Raw genomic sequence first — 17941 nt, 5'->3', positions numbered from 1 at the left:
TATCAGTATTCCATAATAATCTTGCTGTCAAAGCCATAGTCATATAGTAAGAGTCTGATGGGAATTACCTCTATCCCAAATATTTTCTTGCCATCCATTCTGAATAAGTTGCTGAAATACTGCTGTAAAATCATATCTCTGTTCTTTTTTTCAAAATACACTGAGTCATCTCTTAAAAGTTTTTCCATTGTCACATGGCTGCAGTTAATTCCATAGATTTTCTCTATATTGGGCTCCATCACATCATTCCAGTCCAGAAGATAATCCATGCCATTGATAACTTTATCTCTAGAATCTTCATTAATTTCTTCAGAGATAACATTGAGTTCCAAACAATAGATTTTATTTCTAAAGTCCATAGACTCCAAATCTTGTTCCTGTTCCACGTTTGTTCCAATCTCCGGGATCTCCTCTCTCACAGGGACCCCTATTCCAGTCTCCAGGGTCTCCTCTCTCACAGGGACCCCTGTTCCAATCTCCGGGGTCTCCTCTCTCACAGGGACCCCTTCCAGGGTCACCTCTCTCACAGGGACCCTTATATCTTTAATCTCCTGCTTCATTTTACTCAATTCAATTTTCGTTATCTCAATCTCATCCATTATTTTCTGAAACATAGTTATTTCCAGATTCTCAGCCACTTTCTTAATTGCCATTTTAAAAGAAAAATATAGGAAAACCACTTCTTATTTCAGCAACAATTGGGTTAATACTCCAAACTTGGTGACATCACAGTATAAACAGAGCAGACAGCCTTATCTCTCCAATAGTTAAGTAAACAAAATGCAGTTCCCAGGATCGAAACAATTAATGGCAATCGTCAAGAAACAGATTCGTCAAAATAAAATAGACCAAAAAGAGAGTAGTCTCAAAACAGTATAATATTTTTCAAAATAAAAATCTGGAATAGAGATCCCTCTTCTGTGTGTATCTTTAGAATGCAAATCCAGGACAGCTTTTTGCAACAAAAACAGAGATAAGCTATTAATTAGTGCGTAGCAGAGAGAAGTTACGGCTCCCCAGTGAGATGTCAAAAACCGATCAATCTGGCAAATCTCTTTTAAACAGCAACAATTTAAGTCAAGTAAAAGAAAAATATAGAAAGAAGGGTGCTTGCCTGTTAGTGCGTTCTCTCTTAGAAGATAAGATGAACGTTCGCTTTAACAGATAGAGCTTGCTGTTGAAAATCCGTCCCACCTTCGTCGGCTGGACCTCGTCCCATAAATTAATGAGATCTGGTCGTCCCAACAAAAATAGGCTTTGAGGTTAATCTCTTCGTTTCTCCCTACCCGGGAGAAGTTTAATCAGTCAAAAAAAAAAGAAAAAACTGACTGATATATCTGAATAAGCTTCTTTTGAGGCAGGAGCCCGTCTCAAAAGCAGGCACAGGCTAAGTCACCCTTCCCGGAAGTCTAGAATTTCAGCTTTCAATTGATTGTGTACATTTGAGGAGTTTCTTCAAGTGAATTTTGAGTACGTTCAGAGCACACATAACTTAGTTGCCGTGGCTGTAGCTTTGTCTAAGCTGCAATATATTTGCATTGTGCAATGTTAGTGGAATTTCTTTCAACTATGAGCAAGGTTTTGTCTGCACTGACTTGGCAGAGCCTTGTATGTGTTTGCATTGCTAAAAGTAGGAGAGCACAGCAAGAAATTCTGCCCATGATTCAACGTTGACATATAATGTGAACAGTATGTCAAGAGTAAGTATAGCTGCTGAAAAATCTGTGTCATGTGATTATTATGTTCCAGAGTTGGCAGCAATAACTTCTGCATTGTTCGCTTCAGTGCCAAAATTCCAACCTCGCACTGCATATAAAGTGTTTCTTTTACAGTACCTACTTGCATAAGTAGCTTATGCCTCATCATGTATGACACTAAGGAAAATATTTATAACATAGTCCTTATAAATGTTTGAAGAATTTACATTAAATTATTTGCAAGCAGTAAAGTTTTCTCTTAATATTCTGAACATTTAAAATATTCCAAATTGGTATTTAAGTATTGTTTATGTGAATTTTCCTTCATGATTTTCCTGCTGTATCTGTTTTCTGTTCATTTGCATGCATTAGATATCCCAGAGAAATGGCCAATACCCTGAATCATAGAACTGCCTTCACAACAGTTGATATATGCCAAAGTTGTAGTTCCGTGGAGCGGGAATACTGAAAGAGTCAAATACACATATCATCACATATCCTCCTGCTGGGAGGAAGGGCGGGCTATAAATCAATAAATCACAAGGCACTTTGCTTATTCCTTTTATTCAGTTAGTCTCAAGCTGGCTTTAATTGTTTGGTTATCTTTTGAGATGCAGAAATAAATATGGTATACAGTAAATACACTCATGCAATGAGACTGGAAGATCTGACCTGTGACATAGCCAAGTTATAATTGACATCTCAGAGAAATTGAGCTCTAGCAGGGAAGCCATTTGAAAGCAATGACCTATTTTTTTCTCCCTCCAGCAGCCTGTTTGTGTTCTAGGAATGCAGGGCTTCAAACAAATACTCATGATCATTGACAGACTGCGTCCCTGTTTGCTAATTCCGCTGCTGCCCTGCTGCCATTCTTCCCATATTGAAGCTCTTTCTTCTGTTTCACTTTGACTTAGCAGTGCTGGCTCCTGCCCCACATACCCTCCCCCAGCAATGCAGATTCATTGTGTGGTGATCATTGTGATGTTAGAAAGTAAGGACAGGCTCTACCCCACCCTTTCCTCCACAGGGATGCTTTTACAGTGATTCCTGGAGAACAATACAGTAGGGCCCTGCTTATACGGCGGGTTAGGGACCAGGCCCCCGCCATAAAGTGGAAATTGCTGTAAAGCAGAACCCATTGACTATAATGAGTTGCGTCGTGCGAAAATGCAGCAAAATGCAGCAAAAGCGCAAAATCGGCTTTAAAACGGGGAATTTCCCCTAATTGAAAGCCACCGCATCAGTGGAATGCCAGAAGACGGAACGCCATAAAGTGGGGCCCTACTGTACATGTGGAAGCTGGATGGATTTCTTAGAAAGGGGCTCCTATTCTTACAAAGTACATTAGTACAGTTTTTAGACTAAGGCTTAGTTCAGGCATAACTTCAGGCCAATAAATCATGGTTTATTGGCTCAAGAATGAGCCATTTGCCTCTGATCCTGGTTTCATATATGGCTTTTAACTAACAAATAATAGTTTCCAGGTTCAGATGTCTTGGGAAACGGTCTTAACAAACCAGGGTGGAAGTGTCAATGCCAAGAGGGGTGAAGAGGGAGTACTTGGAGATATGGCTTGTTCTTGAACTGATAAACCATGGTTTTAGGAGCCTGAGATTGTTATATTTGAATCTGGCCTAAACAGGTACATTTTTTTAAAAAAAATCACACACCCTTTTAACTCAAGGGCCCCTAACCTAAGGCAGTTAACAAGTTAAAAATAATAGCATGTCATAGTAGAATAGCAGAGTAACAAAAGCAGAATGGAGCTGTGACTGGACTTAGGTGAGAACACCTTCAGTCTCTCTTCATAGATCTTTCCTAGAATAACCTTAGCAGCTCTCTGGACCACAGCCAGTGGCCGGGTTTGCATGACACAGTAAGTTAACCCATTGCCTAGTGAGACTGCACAAATGTCTGGGCTCCTGGTGGGGAGCTCACAGCTGCTTTGCTTCTCCCCGGTTCTTTTTGCTAAGCCAAGGTTTGGCTTAGCATGTTGTCTGAGCCCAGGCTTGTGGTTAAGTTCTCTCCTTGCTAACCACGAGCTGTAGCCAGAGTTTGTGATTAGCATCTATAGCGCTTTGGCTTAGTGTGTCATGTGGACCAGCACAGTGACTTGCAGGTTGTCTTCCATCTTGAATTATTCACCAATCTTGTCTGTGGGGACTGTGTTCTGCTGACAGAACAAGGATCAGAGCCCTTGTGGATCTTGCTGATGACTTTAAAGGGAAAGCTATGTTGTAGAGCTATATATAGGGGTGCAACTTTTTTATCCACAATTTTTTTATGCTTTTTGACTGTCATTACTGCATGCATAGCTGACAAATGTAGCATGTTAGAGACTGGCTGCTGAAGTCTTCAGTAACTAGAATTCTGAACAAGCCTGCTCTGTTTTGAATTTGCCACAATGTGTGATATTTCAGGATTATCCGTAAATGCAGGATACTGTCCTGATCGATTATTTAAAATGGGTCCCTTTGCTTTTGACTTGAGAGTTGTAGATTGCACATTGTTCAAAGCAGTGTTCATTGAGTTAGTGATTGGATAATGGTGGCTCCTATTAACAAAGCAAATGCCAAGTTTCAGTTTGTCAGCGCTGTGTAAAATATATGTGAGAAATATTAACATTCTGTGACAGTATAAATTACAAAAATGAAATAAATCCCCCCCCCATCTTGCATAATCTGCCTTGTTTCCTCTGGCTGTTGAGAGAAAGGAGGAACCATGAAGGACACTTGATACGGTAAGGCCCTGCCTAGTTTCCCCTCACACAGCCATGAGATCTAGAAATGTATGCTTTAAAAAGAAAAATGCTAAGGTTCTCAGGATGCTGTTATATGAATCTTTATTTTTCAGTGTGAGCCCTGCCAAACATCTTTGGTCACTAAGAACCTATCAGGGTTATCAGTTGGTTACCAGCTTTCATTTCTGTTTGAGTGCTTGGCTTTTGAGACCTGGACAAAATGTTTTATCCCTTAGCTTTGCACAAGTGCAGATTTCTCCCTCTTAGGAACAGATTTTGGCCAAAGGCTTTTTCTACAGCAGCTGTTTAGAAAGTGTGGTGTGGTGGATGAAAAATTGCCACTCCATATTAATCACTTTGAAACAAACATATTTAGAACAATTGAGAGATGTCTTGTTTTGAGTGCTGTTTCAACCAGCTGCCTGTTCCATTCCATATGTGCAATTTTTAAATCTGCCTTCTAGAAAATCTTGGGAGCTGTTTGCCTGTATGCATGAAATGTTTACAACCAGCTTGTACACAGTTGCAGTGGAATTAAGCAAAGAGAGAATCCTTGTGCAAGATTAGATGCAGCATCATGTCTTTGATGAAAATTCAAGTCCCTTGTTTAGAAACATTAACCTGTTCTTTGAATATACTAGAACAGATCTCCATCTGGGCCTTGTTGATCTCATATCACATTTGCCAGTAGTGTTTTTCTGATTCCCCCTGTAGCCGAAAGGAAGTTTACAGTAGATCAGCAGTTTAGATATGGTTTAGATATGGTTTAGATATGGTTCTGTAGCTGTCATAGTTGTTCTTGTGTGTCATGCATCACTGGACTGCCATGGTTGGGATTAAGCAGCCTGTGAAACATGTTTGAATATTTCAGGACAGGGATGAGGAACCTTTTTGGCCCAGTGAGCCAGATTGTCTTCTCTCCCTATCCCTGTGGACCAACTTTGGCAGATGGGCAGGACAGACCACCTGTTGGTCACCTGATGTCACTTAGCAGTCCCTTGTGTGACACTTCCCAAGAGCCCAGCATCCAGCTGGTTGTCAGGCACTTGGGAACTGCAGTGCAGAGGACTTTGCTCGGCAACGCATTGAGCATAGGGCTGGCAAAACTGCTTTCTTCAGGGACCAGCTGCATGACCAAGTTCCCTACAGAACTTGGATGCACAGCCGATCCAGCAGGTTTAAAGTCACTGCTCATAAGCTGATTTAGAACTTAGGGGGAGCTGAGTTGCCTTCTATAGATCGCAAAGGGGAAGTACTTTAATTAGTTAAGGAGTAGTAAGGCAGATGCAACTATTGTTTTTAATTACACACACACACACACACACACACACAGAGAGAGAGAGAGAGAGAGAGAGAGAGAGAGAGAGAGAGAGTATTTAATGTTGAAGGAATTTCTTGTTAATGGAACTAATGCTGATCTACCGAACTTCACAGTCAGGAGAAACTCCCTTGTCAAGTGAAATTAGTGCATCTAATGTTCCTGCGTTCTAGTGTGCTCAGGGCATCAGTTCATGCTTCGGCCCAGCCATGGATTGATAGTGCAGCCTTCCCCAAAGTTGTCATCTACATATTTCTGTCCATCATCTGCAAGATTTTTAGAATGGGCTCTCCAATAGCTTTTTGAGAAGATAAATCATTCTGTATACATCATTAGGTGTGCTCAGTTTGGCAGCTTGTGCCCAGAAGTTGGATAGAGGACATAGGAAACAGCAGATAACCGGCGAAAGCATCAGTTGTCAACAAGCTTAATGCAGAAATGATCCAACTGTGAAATCAGCATTACTGCAGTTTGACTCGCTGTCACACAATTCTTCATTGTTGAAACCCTTCTGTTCTCTGTCAGATTTCTGTGTTTTGTGCAGTAGCTTAACTTGTCTAGAATATAACCTCTGTGACAAGGATGGATGGGACTTGAATTTGACTTTGAAGTCCAACGTGTTCCTAAGCATCTCTATACTTCCCTATTTTCAGTGATGTCCATAATAGTACACTGGCACAGTAACTGATTGTGTATATACTATATTGTTTTGGGGAGGAGTAAAATAATCTATTGCAATCAGTTGTGTTTGCAAGTTGCGTTGTGACTTTCTCTTTTGTAAAGCAAACTTGCCTGGATTGGCTTCATATGATCTGTCAGAATGTTTTTCAAATTGTGGTAGCTTGTAGGCTATTCAAGTGCCATTATGTGATTAACATAGATACTGATATGCTTGTGAATAATTTTAGAGGCTAGGGGCTGTATTCGAAGTAGCGCTATTGCAAATGTTCTGTCAGTGCAAGGATTTCTTCTTGCACAACAGGTTCTTCCCCTCTCCTCCCACCCCTCCATCTCCTCTAAATCTATTCTGGGGTTTCCCCCATCCTGTTCAAGCACATTTGGAGATGGTACAAGGCCCGCACAGGGAGAGGAGAGGGAACTTGTGTTGCACAAGTGGAAAAATCCTTGCGCTCATGCAGTTATTTACTTGAATACTGCCTAGAAGTTTATGTAGACTTTTTTGGGGGTGCTAATGTGTCTAAAATATTTGCACTAGCAGTACTTTGTTCTCCATGCAAAATCTGTGTACGAGAATTTTGCTGAAATAATATACTGTCTTTCCATTTTGCTTAATTAGCCATATGCCAGCCCAGACTCTTTCACAAATTGATTCAGTAAGACAGTGTATTGCCTGGTTCTCATAAAAATATTTAGTGTCTTTTGGACAATCTCCTGCTTTTCTCACAGTTGAGTCCTTTAGAATACTTCAGGGGCTAAGCTTTGATTTGCAAAACTATTGCTACTTTTCAAATATACAACTGAAGGAAACTGTGGTCTTCTGAATAGCATTCGGGGTTATCTAAAATATATGCATAATTGGTATATAGTAATCTTGTTGTTTAAAGTGTGAATTCTGAACAACAATTATCTGACAAACTATTGGTGGCTGAAGTATATGTTTTATTTAGTAAAAGCTTTGAAATACTTGACGTTTACTGCTAGAATACTGCACCACTGACAATAAACAATAAATAAATAACTTGGCATAATTTTAAGAAGGTTAACTGAAGCATGGATGGAAAAGGGCATTTAAAATGATTTGAGACAACCTAAATATTTAAGATTATTACAGGAAGTAATCTTACAAATTGCTTCTTGTAGCAAGTACCAGGCGTAATTGAAGCAGTAAGCTTTTACAAGAAACTTTTGAGATAGCACGTACTTGTGTACCGCTTTTGCACAAGAACTTCCTGGAGGTAACTGGATTTATGGTACAGCTTAATTCAGTGTAAAGTGAACTACAAAATCTTTTATTAAGAGATCAAGGGCATTTATACATGTATAGTTCTAAATTGTACGTGAAGGAGCCATAATTCAGTGTACATTCTCTGAATATATATAGCCTGGATTCAGTTTTGACATCTTCAGCAAAGGGATCTCTAGTAGTAGTGGGAAAGAGCTCTGGCCAACATGCCAGGGAGCTGCTGCTAACAGAATTGACACTATTGGATGACACATATACCATGAATCTGACTCTTGCGTTGAAATTCTGTACCCCATTCAAAACTGGGTTAAGCACTAAGTCAATATTGGTAGCCCGATCCTTTGTTAGTCTTGCTTAAAGATCAGGTGTAGTTTTATACATGAGATCCCCCAATTATGATACTTTGTCTGAACAGCGGTGCTTAGTGTTCACTCTAATCCTCGTTGAACAGTGTTTGGTGTTCTGCTCTTTGTAGGCTGTGAGGATATTATCGCAGAGAGCATCTCACTAGACACCTTAATTGCCATTCTCAAGTGGAGTTCTCAGCCTTATGGCTCCAAGTGGGTACACCGCCAAGCACTGCATTTCCTCTGTGAGGAATTTACCCAGGTCATGACTTCAGATGTCTTTTATGAACTCGGCAAAGACCACCTGCAAACTGCCATCCAGTCTGACTACTTACAGGTAATCATCTCTCTCTCTCTCTCTCTCTCTCTCTCTCTCTCTCTCTCTCTCTCTCTCTCTCTCTCCCTCCCTCTCTCCCCTCCCCTCTCTCTCCCCCCCCTCCCCCCTCTCAAATTGTACCCAATTATATCTTGAACCAGGTTTTGTGAATCATTTACTGGTAGTATAGCATTCTTAAATCTGAAGTGCAAAAGAAAAGGGGGACAGGAAAGGACCCTGCTTGAATATATGTGTGCAGAAAGGGCTCTTTCTCTCTTTTCTCTGGCATATGTACACACAAGCCTCTAGCAGAGGTAGTGATTAAGGAAAGTATTCTGCTTTCTTGGCACATAACCCAACCCAAACTGGCAGTATAAACTATTTTTTGAAAGCCTAATAATAGTCTGGAAGCAGTTGCAAATTATTTTAAGTGAAACTCTTCTAGGTTTAATTTTTGCCTTGCCTATTCAGAGGTTTATGGAAATTATATAGTAGTTCTCATGCTGAAAACATATGTCTTGGGGAAGAAAAAGGGAAATCCAACTCATCATTTAAACACTTTTCGTGTAGGAGCTGTATAAAATTCCTTTCAACTACTCAGTGCCCTCTTCCCCCTCCATCCACTACCCCCACCCCAATTCTGCAATTTAATCAATGGAGAAAACACCTTTGGTTTGTGTTACCACATCTGAAACAAACCTTACGTGGTTATTTAATTACCTTGATGCAGTTTTAATATATGCTTATATTATTTTGGTTCTAGATGCACAGTGAGGAAATGGGAAACTTTTTTTGGCCCATACAATTAGCTTCTTTTCCCATCATCAAAATATCAGAAGACGTAACTGAGCATTCTTAACTAGTGAGACAGACTCCTAGTCATATTTCCACACACATTGTTTTACGTTAAGTTAGGGGCCCACAAAAGTTAATTGGTCTTAGTAGACAGTCGTCATTTGTGGTCAGTTCTCGCTGTTCCTACCTCTGGCGCCCTTTGGCAAAAGATTAGGGAGGGTTCAGCCCAGGCCCGGTGCCAGTAGGTGGCCAGGTTGGGCACTGGTTGAGGGCCCCTGGTGCTGAGAAGAGCCCCTGCTGCTGGGGCTGGGTGGGTATAGCTCACACTCCACAATCCGCACTAGTACCAAGTTACAGAGCATGTGACCCAATGCTGGCACAGGTCACGGAGTGGCAGATTCCTCATTGCTAATGGTGATCTTGAAACAACCTTCTGAGTTAAGCTAAACGATTTAATTGGCCCTTCTCATATAAGCTTCAGCTCTTGTTCGCCCGTGTTCATATTTGCAGTTTCTATGTGTGAGCTTACTATAGAATCCAAGGTATTAGAGTGACACACTGTGAAAAAGAAAGTTAGGGCCCGTTTTTTTAATTCATCAAAGCAACTGCTAGTGTACTAACTTCTACAGACATAATGTGTAAACCACGCAATCATGGATTGACCAGCAATTCCCATGACTGTGATAGCACTGCATGCTTGTGCTTAGCATAAACAAAAAAAGGTATAAATCATCTCTTGACCAGCAATGTATTCAACATTTCTGTGTATTCATTCCCTTGACTAGCTGATTCTGTGGCCTTGTGCTATTTTTTTAGAGTATTCAAAAGGACATGCCTTTGTAGATATAGAGCTGTAGCCAACAAAGCTGTGCCATTCATGCAGGGACTTCTGCTTGTGCAGCAGACCTTTCTCTCTCTTTTCTCCCTCTGCATACCCCCCAGATCTGTTCTAGGTTTCCCCACAACCCTCTGGAGCACATTTAGGGTAGGGAAATTCTAATGTGCAAGCGGAAATCCTTATTTATTTTATTTATTATTTGATTTATATCCTGCCCTTCCTCTCAGTAGGAGCCCAGGGCAGCGAGTCCTTGCAGAAATGGGACAACTTTGTTGGGTACAACATAATACGTGCCATCTTGAGCACTTTTTTCCACTGTGAGATTTTTATAACTGCATTTCTTCCTCATGTAGCATTCAATGCTGTACCTTTAAAATCCCCCAAGGTACATGCACTAGATATTTTTATACTAAAGGTTAGAACTTATGCGCAATTCTCTCAGTTAATGGGACAATATTTAGGATTATGATCCCACTGTTTGAGGGGGAAATTGCTATAAAAAGTGGCCAGGCTGTAGTGTGCCCAGCATGTGAGCGGTTTGTAAGCTACATGCATCAAAGTTCTGATGTAAAGATTTCTTTGGAAAGAATCTGAATGAGTATTCAAGAATGAAAACCATTCTAGCCTGGTTGTTGTTAGTTGTTGTTTTTCCAGAAAAATAAAACTCAAAACGGCTTACAATAACAAACTAATTTGAACTTATTGCACTACTAGTATAATGTGATCATTCTTGATTATCACATTTTATCTATCACTTAGACACTTGAACATTTGACTATATTATGTAAGAAATTACAAAACTGTAAGAGTGGAAAGATACCATTATTTTATTTTATTTTATTCAGGTAATGAATAACAGAATGCTGTGCTCCAGGAAAGTTCCTTCATAGAAACAATGATGTCAGGATTAATTTTTGTTTAGGGTTACTTTAGTTTTTTTTTTAAGTGAAATAAATTACAAAAGAAATAAAATATTTTATCTATATATTTCAAATTTCATATATCCCTATACAAAAAGTGAATTATGGTTTAAGGAGTGTTACGTAATGTTATTACACTTCCTGGGTTGTTGTTATATTTTAAGTAGAATATCAGATTATATGAGTGAAAATTATATATAAAACTGAACATTGTCTTGGAATTTTACTTCCAATGATTAACTAACACACTCCATTTGTCTGTAAATTTGTTTACTGCTTATCCTTCAATATCTCTTCTATAATGCATAAATTTTGTGAATACTGCAGCCTATACATTTTTATATTATTGCAAGATGTCAACTGGTTTCCAGTTTCTTGTTATCGCTAGCTTCGCTGCAGTGATCATTGCTGTTGCAAGTTCCAAATCTTTCTTGTTTTCTGTGCCCTTCAGATATTTCAATAAATAATATTTTAGGTTTAAGATTATATTGCTACCAATAATTTAATTTATAATGTTCAACATCCTTTTGTCAAAAGTTTATAATCTTAGGATAAGTCCAAAGTATGTTTAGATATCTGCTCCTTTATTTTTGCATCTCCAACAATTGTCCCTTTGCAAATTATACATTTTAATTGATTTGATGTAAGATACCATTTATATATAAATTTGAAAGAAGCTTTCCTTCAGGAATAATATTTTTTGCCACATATTTATAGTATTTTCCCCAATGTTTGTCGTCTTGTGAGTAAAAGTAGATAAAAAATGCCCTTTGCATTGAGCAGCTTGGTTGGCTGTAATTTACTCTTGCTCCACAAACTGTCTGCTCAGTGATGTTATATAGCCCCAAAACTGAGTGTGTTCATCCATTGTCTTGAATGCCTCTTTGATAGGCGAGTGAGCAAGATGTCCTGAAGTACCTTGTTAAATGGGGCGAACATCAGTTGATGAAAAGAATAGCAGACCGAGGTAAGTACTTCTTAACATGCATATCTGATTTTAATCATTAATAGAGAAGCTGATATCCTTACGTTTAAAAGCTGAACAAACCCTAGATCCTCCTCTGTAAAGATGCATAGTATGTATGAAACTGCCTTATACTGAGTTGGTCTCGTCTTGTCCACCCTGACTGGCAGCACTTTTCCTGAGTCTGAGGCAGGTGTCTTTCTCAGTTGTGCCTTCTCCTTTACACTGGAGATGCCAGAGACTGAATCTGTTTGGATCCTTCTGCATGCAAAGTGTGTGCTCTACAACTGAGTTATGGCCATTCCCTTCTCTTGTTTTAGCATCTCTTTCCCATTTCAGCAGACGTTCCTGATGGATTATGCCTCAGTGCCATAGTTCATGACTTCACTCTTGCATCTTGGGCCTAAACTCGCTCACCCTGATCTCACAATTTCTTGCAGACGTAAGAATTCCTGTATTCACACAGAACTTTCCTGCCCAAAAGAATGTTATATTCACTTTGATGGATGGTGATGGGACAGCTTAGAGATAAGAGCACTGGGAGATCCCTGCTTCACTTTGATGAATGAGGATATTCACTGACCTGGGCTCATCAAAGGCCACATGAAGCTTTGGTTAAGGGTTGGATTTAGATGTGCATTTTCCTAACATTTCAGTATCCTACCTCTGCTTGGGACACACTGTGCTCTCAGTTGTGTTTGGTTAATCTTTAGAAGCTGATAGATGTTCCATCCTCACATCTGGGAGGTTGGATTAGATGGACTCTTTGTTCCTGGCAATTTTACAATTATTTTCTTGTGGCACATTTTATTTTCATTTTTATCTCTGCATTTTGACGATGGGGGGAGTTCTGATCTTTATATTCCCCAATATGTATTTCAACAAAATGTGTGTGTAGGCTGTCATGCCTTAAATCTCCTTCATCAATACCCTTCTTTATCTTCCAGTGCAAGGTAGAATCTCTGCAGATATTTTTTAACACTGAAACCTTTCAGAATGTGTTTCAATGCTATTAATTCTACCCATAAAAACATCAGAATTAAGCACTAGTCAAGGCTTAACCAGCTGCTAAATTTAACATGATTTAGTATTTGAATAAGAATGTTCTACTGCAAGCGTTATGGCTATTGCTGGCAGTCCTGTGTGCAAGCTGCTTAATATTTAAGTGCAACAGAACACATGTCCAGTGTTGGTGCAAGACATTGTGCCATCTGAGACAATGGATCACCATTGCCACCACCTCTCTTCCCCCTCCTTCCCACCACCCACCAGCTCAAACACCAACCTGCTGCTGACAAAAGCAGAAAGGGGAGTGCTCCAGGATTCACTCTCTGAGGAAGGGGTCATTCCCGAAAGCGAGATATCGTGGTCATGCAGTGCGCACCTGTACCACTGTTCCTTTGCTACAACAGTGGCAAACTATTTAAAATTACCAAAAAAATTATAATAAGTTTGTAAGGGATTTTAAACAGTAATTTACAGGAAACCCACAATGGCACAGGCACTATCTGAGTGACCTCACCCACAATACCTCACTTTGAGGAAGATTCATGCGTGGGAGCAGGAGTAAGTGGCGGCAGCAGTGGTGACCATCTGGCCAATTGTTTCCGGCAACTGATAGAGGAGTGGGGGCATACACTGCACTGTCCCTCCCAATCTGCCACTTGAGCCACATGGCTCATGGTAGGGCTGGCCCTACACACGACCAATACAGTGCTGACTTCATTGTTGACTTGCATGTGGCCAAAAACCTGAACCATACAATTTTTTTCCTGAGCACGTAAGATTTCCTTTCTAGAAAAGAGTCTCGTTTCTTAGGAGATCCTGGGATGATATGCATATTTAACTCCTGGAAGAAGCTCTAAATACTTGCAGCGTTAGTAATAATGCCAGTTGGGTAGAAAATAGTTTTGCTATAGATGACTTTGCATGAGACATGGGTGCTTGCTTTTTTTAAAATTTGGCTTTCATCCTTTGCTGTAGCAGAAATACAGATTTTTAAAAACACTCAGGTGAAACTGTCTGCCTATTTCCCCCCTGCAGAGCCCAATTTGCTGAGTGGCACAGCTCACAGTGTGAACAAGCGAGGTGTAAAGAGGCGAGATCTTGACATTGAAGAACTAAAAGAGATCCTTTCTCCTCTCCTACCATTTGTCCGCACTGAGCATATTTTGCCTATAAACAGTGAAGTGCTGACTGATTCTGTAAGTGTCTCTTTAAACTTACTTTAGGACATTATATCACACTGATAAATGTCTTGTCTTTGAGGACATTATAGAAGATTCTTACTTGTATATCTTCGACAGAGTTTTTTAAATTTTGTATAGAAAAAGCTTAGCTCTGGCATGGCTATTCTGCCTCAGAGTGGTTTCATCATGCGCCTGCCCATACCTGTTGCAAAATAGCTTACTGTTTTGTGTCTAAAATTAATTGAATCATGCCTGACTTGTTTCTTAAATTGTCACCGTTTTCTTTTAAAGATGAAGAGAGGTCTCATCAGTACCCCTCCTTCGGATATGTTGCCAACAGCAGAAGGTGGGAAATCCAATGCGTGGCTGCGACAAAAGAATGCAGGCATTTATGTGAGGCCAAGGCTGTTTTCACCATATGTGGAGGAGGCTAAGGTGATAAGACTTACTACTTAGCGTTTCTGATTGCTCCTGTCTTGTAATTCACCTGGCAGTTTGCAAATCTGCTTTGTAACACATCTGATTAAGGTGCTCTGGATTCACAACAGTGTTCAAGAAGAGGTTGGGTCACCCTGCTTTAGACTCTCAATGTGGTACCCTTCAGATATTTTGGATTGTGGACTGTCATCATCCCTGATCATTGGTCAACATCTGGAGGGCATCACATTGGCTACATCTTTCCTGCTTAAGATGACTTCAACATCCAGATCTGGTTTATAGACAAAGACAACCCTCTCCTTTTTCTTCTAAGTTCTCTGAGACTTACCACTTACTAGCCAAAGTGGTGCCCTGCAGGATGTTAGACTCCACCGCCCATCAGCCCGAGCCAGCATGGCGAGTTATCAGGGAATATGGGAGTCATAGTCCAACGACATCTGGAGAGCACCACAGTGGCTACACTGCATAGTGTGAGCATCTGGCCAAAAGGCACACAAGGTCTGTCCATCTCTGTAATTCACTGATACATTGGTGCAGTTATCCCCAGTAGAACGGGTTCTGCTGTCTTTTTCCATGGCTGTTCCCTCACCCCCTCGTATATATGTTGAAAGGGCTGGCTTGCTTTTTCCTTTCCTCTTCAGCTTTTTCCCTCCCAGGCTGAAAATGCAGGTTTGCATTCTAATTGAAACACACATTTGCTGTGACTCATGTTTGTAAGTAAGGAAGCTCTGGATGACCAGAATGCAAATCCAGAAACAATAGTGGGGCTTGGGCACTCAGCAGGCCACCCAATTCTTGGGCATAGAGAATGGAGTTAGGGTCCCTTTTACTGCAGCAGTTATGCAACAAGACAACCTATACTCATAAACGTGCTTCTTGTGATTTTATAGATAGATGAGTGTGCACCCCTCTTCCTTGAACAGAGAACTATTCAGATGTGTCAATGAGGGACTTTACAGCCTTCAGTAATCCTTATGTGTTAAGAATTGCTTCAGATTTTCTGCCGATTGGACTGAGGCATGATGTTTTTACAGCAGTAGATGAGGATTATTATAGTGGGTGGTGGTGGTGTTGAGTTGGAATGTATCTCATAATCTGATACGGTTATGAGCAGGGGCAACGATCAGTGAGTCAGAAGAGTAAAAGCAGCCTTCATTTAACTGTATACTCCTGAACCAAAGTAAGCTATTGCTTCTGTTAACTATCCTAATATTGTCAGGACATTTTATATACTTCATATCTGGAAAAGAAAGGTAATATCTGTTGTGTCATACTGAAGATATTTTTTTCTGGTATTTGGTAAATCGGAGTAAATGTTAAGTAAATTACCTTGTTTTAACTTATATTGTTTCAGTCCATTCTAGACGAGATGATGGTGGAACAGACTGACCTAGTTCGTTTACGAATGGTTAGAATGTCTAATGTACCAGATACCCTCTACATGGTAAACAATGCAGTTCCACAGTGCTGTCATATGATAAGCCACCAGCAAATAAACAGTAACCAGTCCAGCCCACCTTCAGTTGTGGCCAATGAAATCCCAGGTGAGTCTATAAGATGATACATAATAAATTGCTTATTGTTAACAATATCAAATGTTAAATATAGGAATCTCAGAATCTGCATGACCAGAGTTTTGCAACAGAGTGAGTAAATGCTATCTAGGACTTTTTGCAGAGCCTCGGGGTGCAATCCAACTGCTATTTATGCTGGGCTGAGGTGAGTTGGATATGGGAGACCTTCGGCTGAGCTGGCTGGGTCCCGGCTGAGCTGGGCTACACCAGCATAAGCCCCTCATCCCGGCTCAGCCAGAGGTCTGCCAGTGAAGCCCAGCCCGGTGTAAGGGAAGCCAGTGGAAGCAGACAGAAAGCCTGCAAAAAGGGCATTCCAGGGGTGTGTCGGAGGAGGAGCCGAAGGGGGAAACTTATGTGAAATCCAGGCTCCATTCGGCTTCCTCCTGCAGCGCTCTGTCATGGCAGCTGGTATGCCGGGAAAAGGGGTGGGGAAGGAAACGTGATTTTATTTCCTTCTGCCATGTCCTGCTGGCACAGCCAGCATCCTCCCTGCCAGGAAGCCTCCAAATGGCAGCTGGCTGTGGTGGCCCCTTCTGCCAGCTCTGGCTTCGCTGGCTTCGCTTCCGCTGACAACCTGCAAATTGGATTGCCCTCTTAGTTTTTTTAAACTTTTCAAAATAAGGTTTCTAGTCCTCATAGTTTCAAACGAGGAAACTGAGCATACTGGCTGTGATGTAGGTTTAGAAACCAACAGACCCCTGTTGGAACATGCTTTTGTTTCTAACTTCTAAACCAGGAAAGCAGTTCTGGGGCATGTGTTTTGAGAGGGACAGCAGCATGCTGGTTCATGTGGTCTTTGATGTGTAAATCTGTGAATTCTTGCTAGTCTGTCTAAGCTTCTGTTTTAAAAAGCAACAACAAATTAAGCCCGCATAAGTTGCACAGATAGATTTTGAAAATATAATAAAATAACTTAGCCCCATGATGTGCAGTAAACTCTGTTTCTTGTTCCATTTATAAAGATTTATCAATGACTGATTTAAGACTTTTGCTTTCAGGGGTATCAGTTTCTGAATAAGACTTTTGTAGAATGAGAAACATGAATACCAGTTGGATCTTGGCATCTGATCTGACACTATTGAAATGGATTGCAAATTGCTTTTAATCACACACAGCCAAAAAATATAGAAGAGTGAAAAAGACTAGTGGAAATGAAAGCAAAGAACTCTTCAGACTAAAAGTGCTGCAGAGACTGTTAATATAAAGAAATGAAGCTGTTGTTCTGGTTATTTGCTTCTGCTTTGATGTAGAAAGAAGCTTCTTCAAAATCAAGTTAAAGTTAAAAATCACTTAAAATCAGAGTTATGTCAAAAAAAAAAGTTAGACATTCTGTGGTCCATAGTTGATAATGTTCAATGGCTTTAGTGATGTAAAAATGCATAGAGAGACCTTCATTTGAAATTATTGTTGCTTTTGTGATATTTAATTGAAAAGAAAAATGAAAGATTATAAAGTAGTAAATCTGCGTAAATATGTATCTCTGACAGAAACGAAAAAAAGACAGACTTACAATGATTGACACCGTATGGCTGTATGTTATCTTGAAATTTATCAGTCTAATACATAACATTCATAGCCAATTTTTCCATAAACCTATTTGGCTTATTTTTCTTTGATTTCTTAAAATAAGTTAATTTAATCATTGTTACAGTAGACCAAGTTTTCTGGATCCATTCAGATAAAGATGGTGCATTCTTCCTTTTCCAGGTCTTTGCAATAACTTATTAACAGCTGCAGAAATTATTAGCTATTGCCTCTAAATCATATTCTGGGACTAAACCTTTCAAAAATCCCCAAAATACATCCCAGGTCCTGGTGGTGGTCCTCCCCCCCCTTCCTTATTATTCTTGTTCTTATTTGATTTAATACCTGCCCCTCACC

The 17941-nt window shown here is 40.2% G+C and overlaps 1 protein-coding gene across 1 annotated transcript in view; it reads left to right on the top strand.

Annotated features, from left to right (window-relative positions):
• Positions 1–17941, top strand: part of BTBD7 (BTB domain containing 7) — a 100430-nt gene that overhangs the window by 62577 nt on the left and 19912 nt on the right. The window contains exons 4-8 of the mRNA XM_061612011.1: positions 8155–8363; positions 11787–11862; positions 13903–14063; positions 14340–14483; positions 15841–16030. Of these exons, the coding sequence (XP_061467995.1) occupies positions 8155–8363; positions 11787–11862; positions 13903–14063; positions 14340–14483; positions 15841–16030 (780 nt within the window). The remainder of the gene's footprint in view (positions 1–8154; positions 8364–11786; positions 11863–13902; positions 14064–14339; positions 14484–15840; positions 16031–17941) is intronic.

Source organism: Rhineura floridana, chromosome 2, assembly GCF_030035675.1.
Source record: "Rhineura floridana isolate rRhiFlo1 chromosome 2, rRhiFlo1.hap2, whole genome shotgun sequence".
Classification (NCBI taxonomy): Eukaryota; Metazoa; Chordata; class Lepidosauria; order Squamata; family Rhineuridae; genus Rhineura; species Rhineura floridana.
This window is presented reverse-complemented; position numbering and strand designations above follow the sequence as displayed.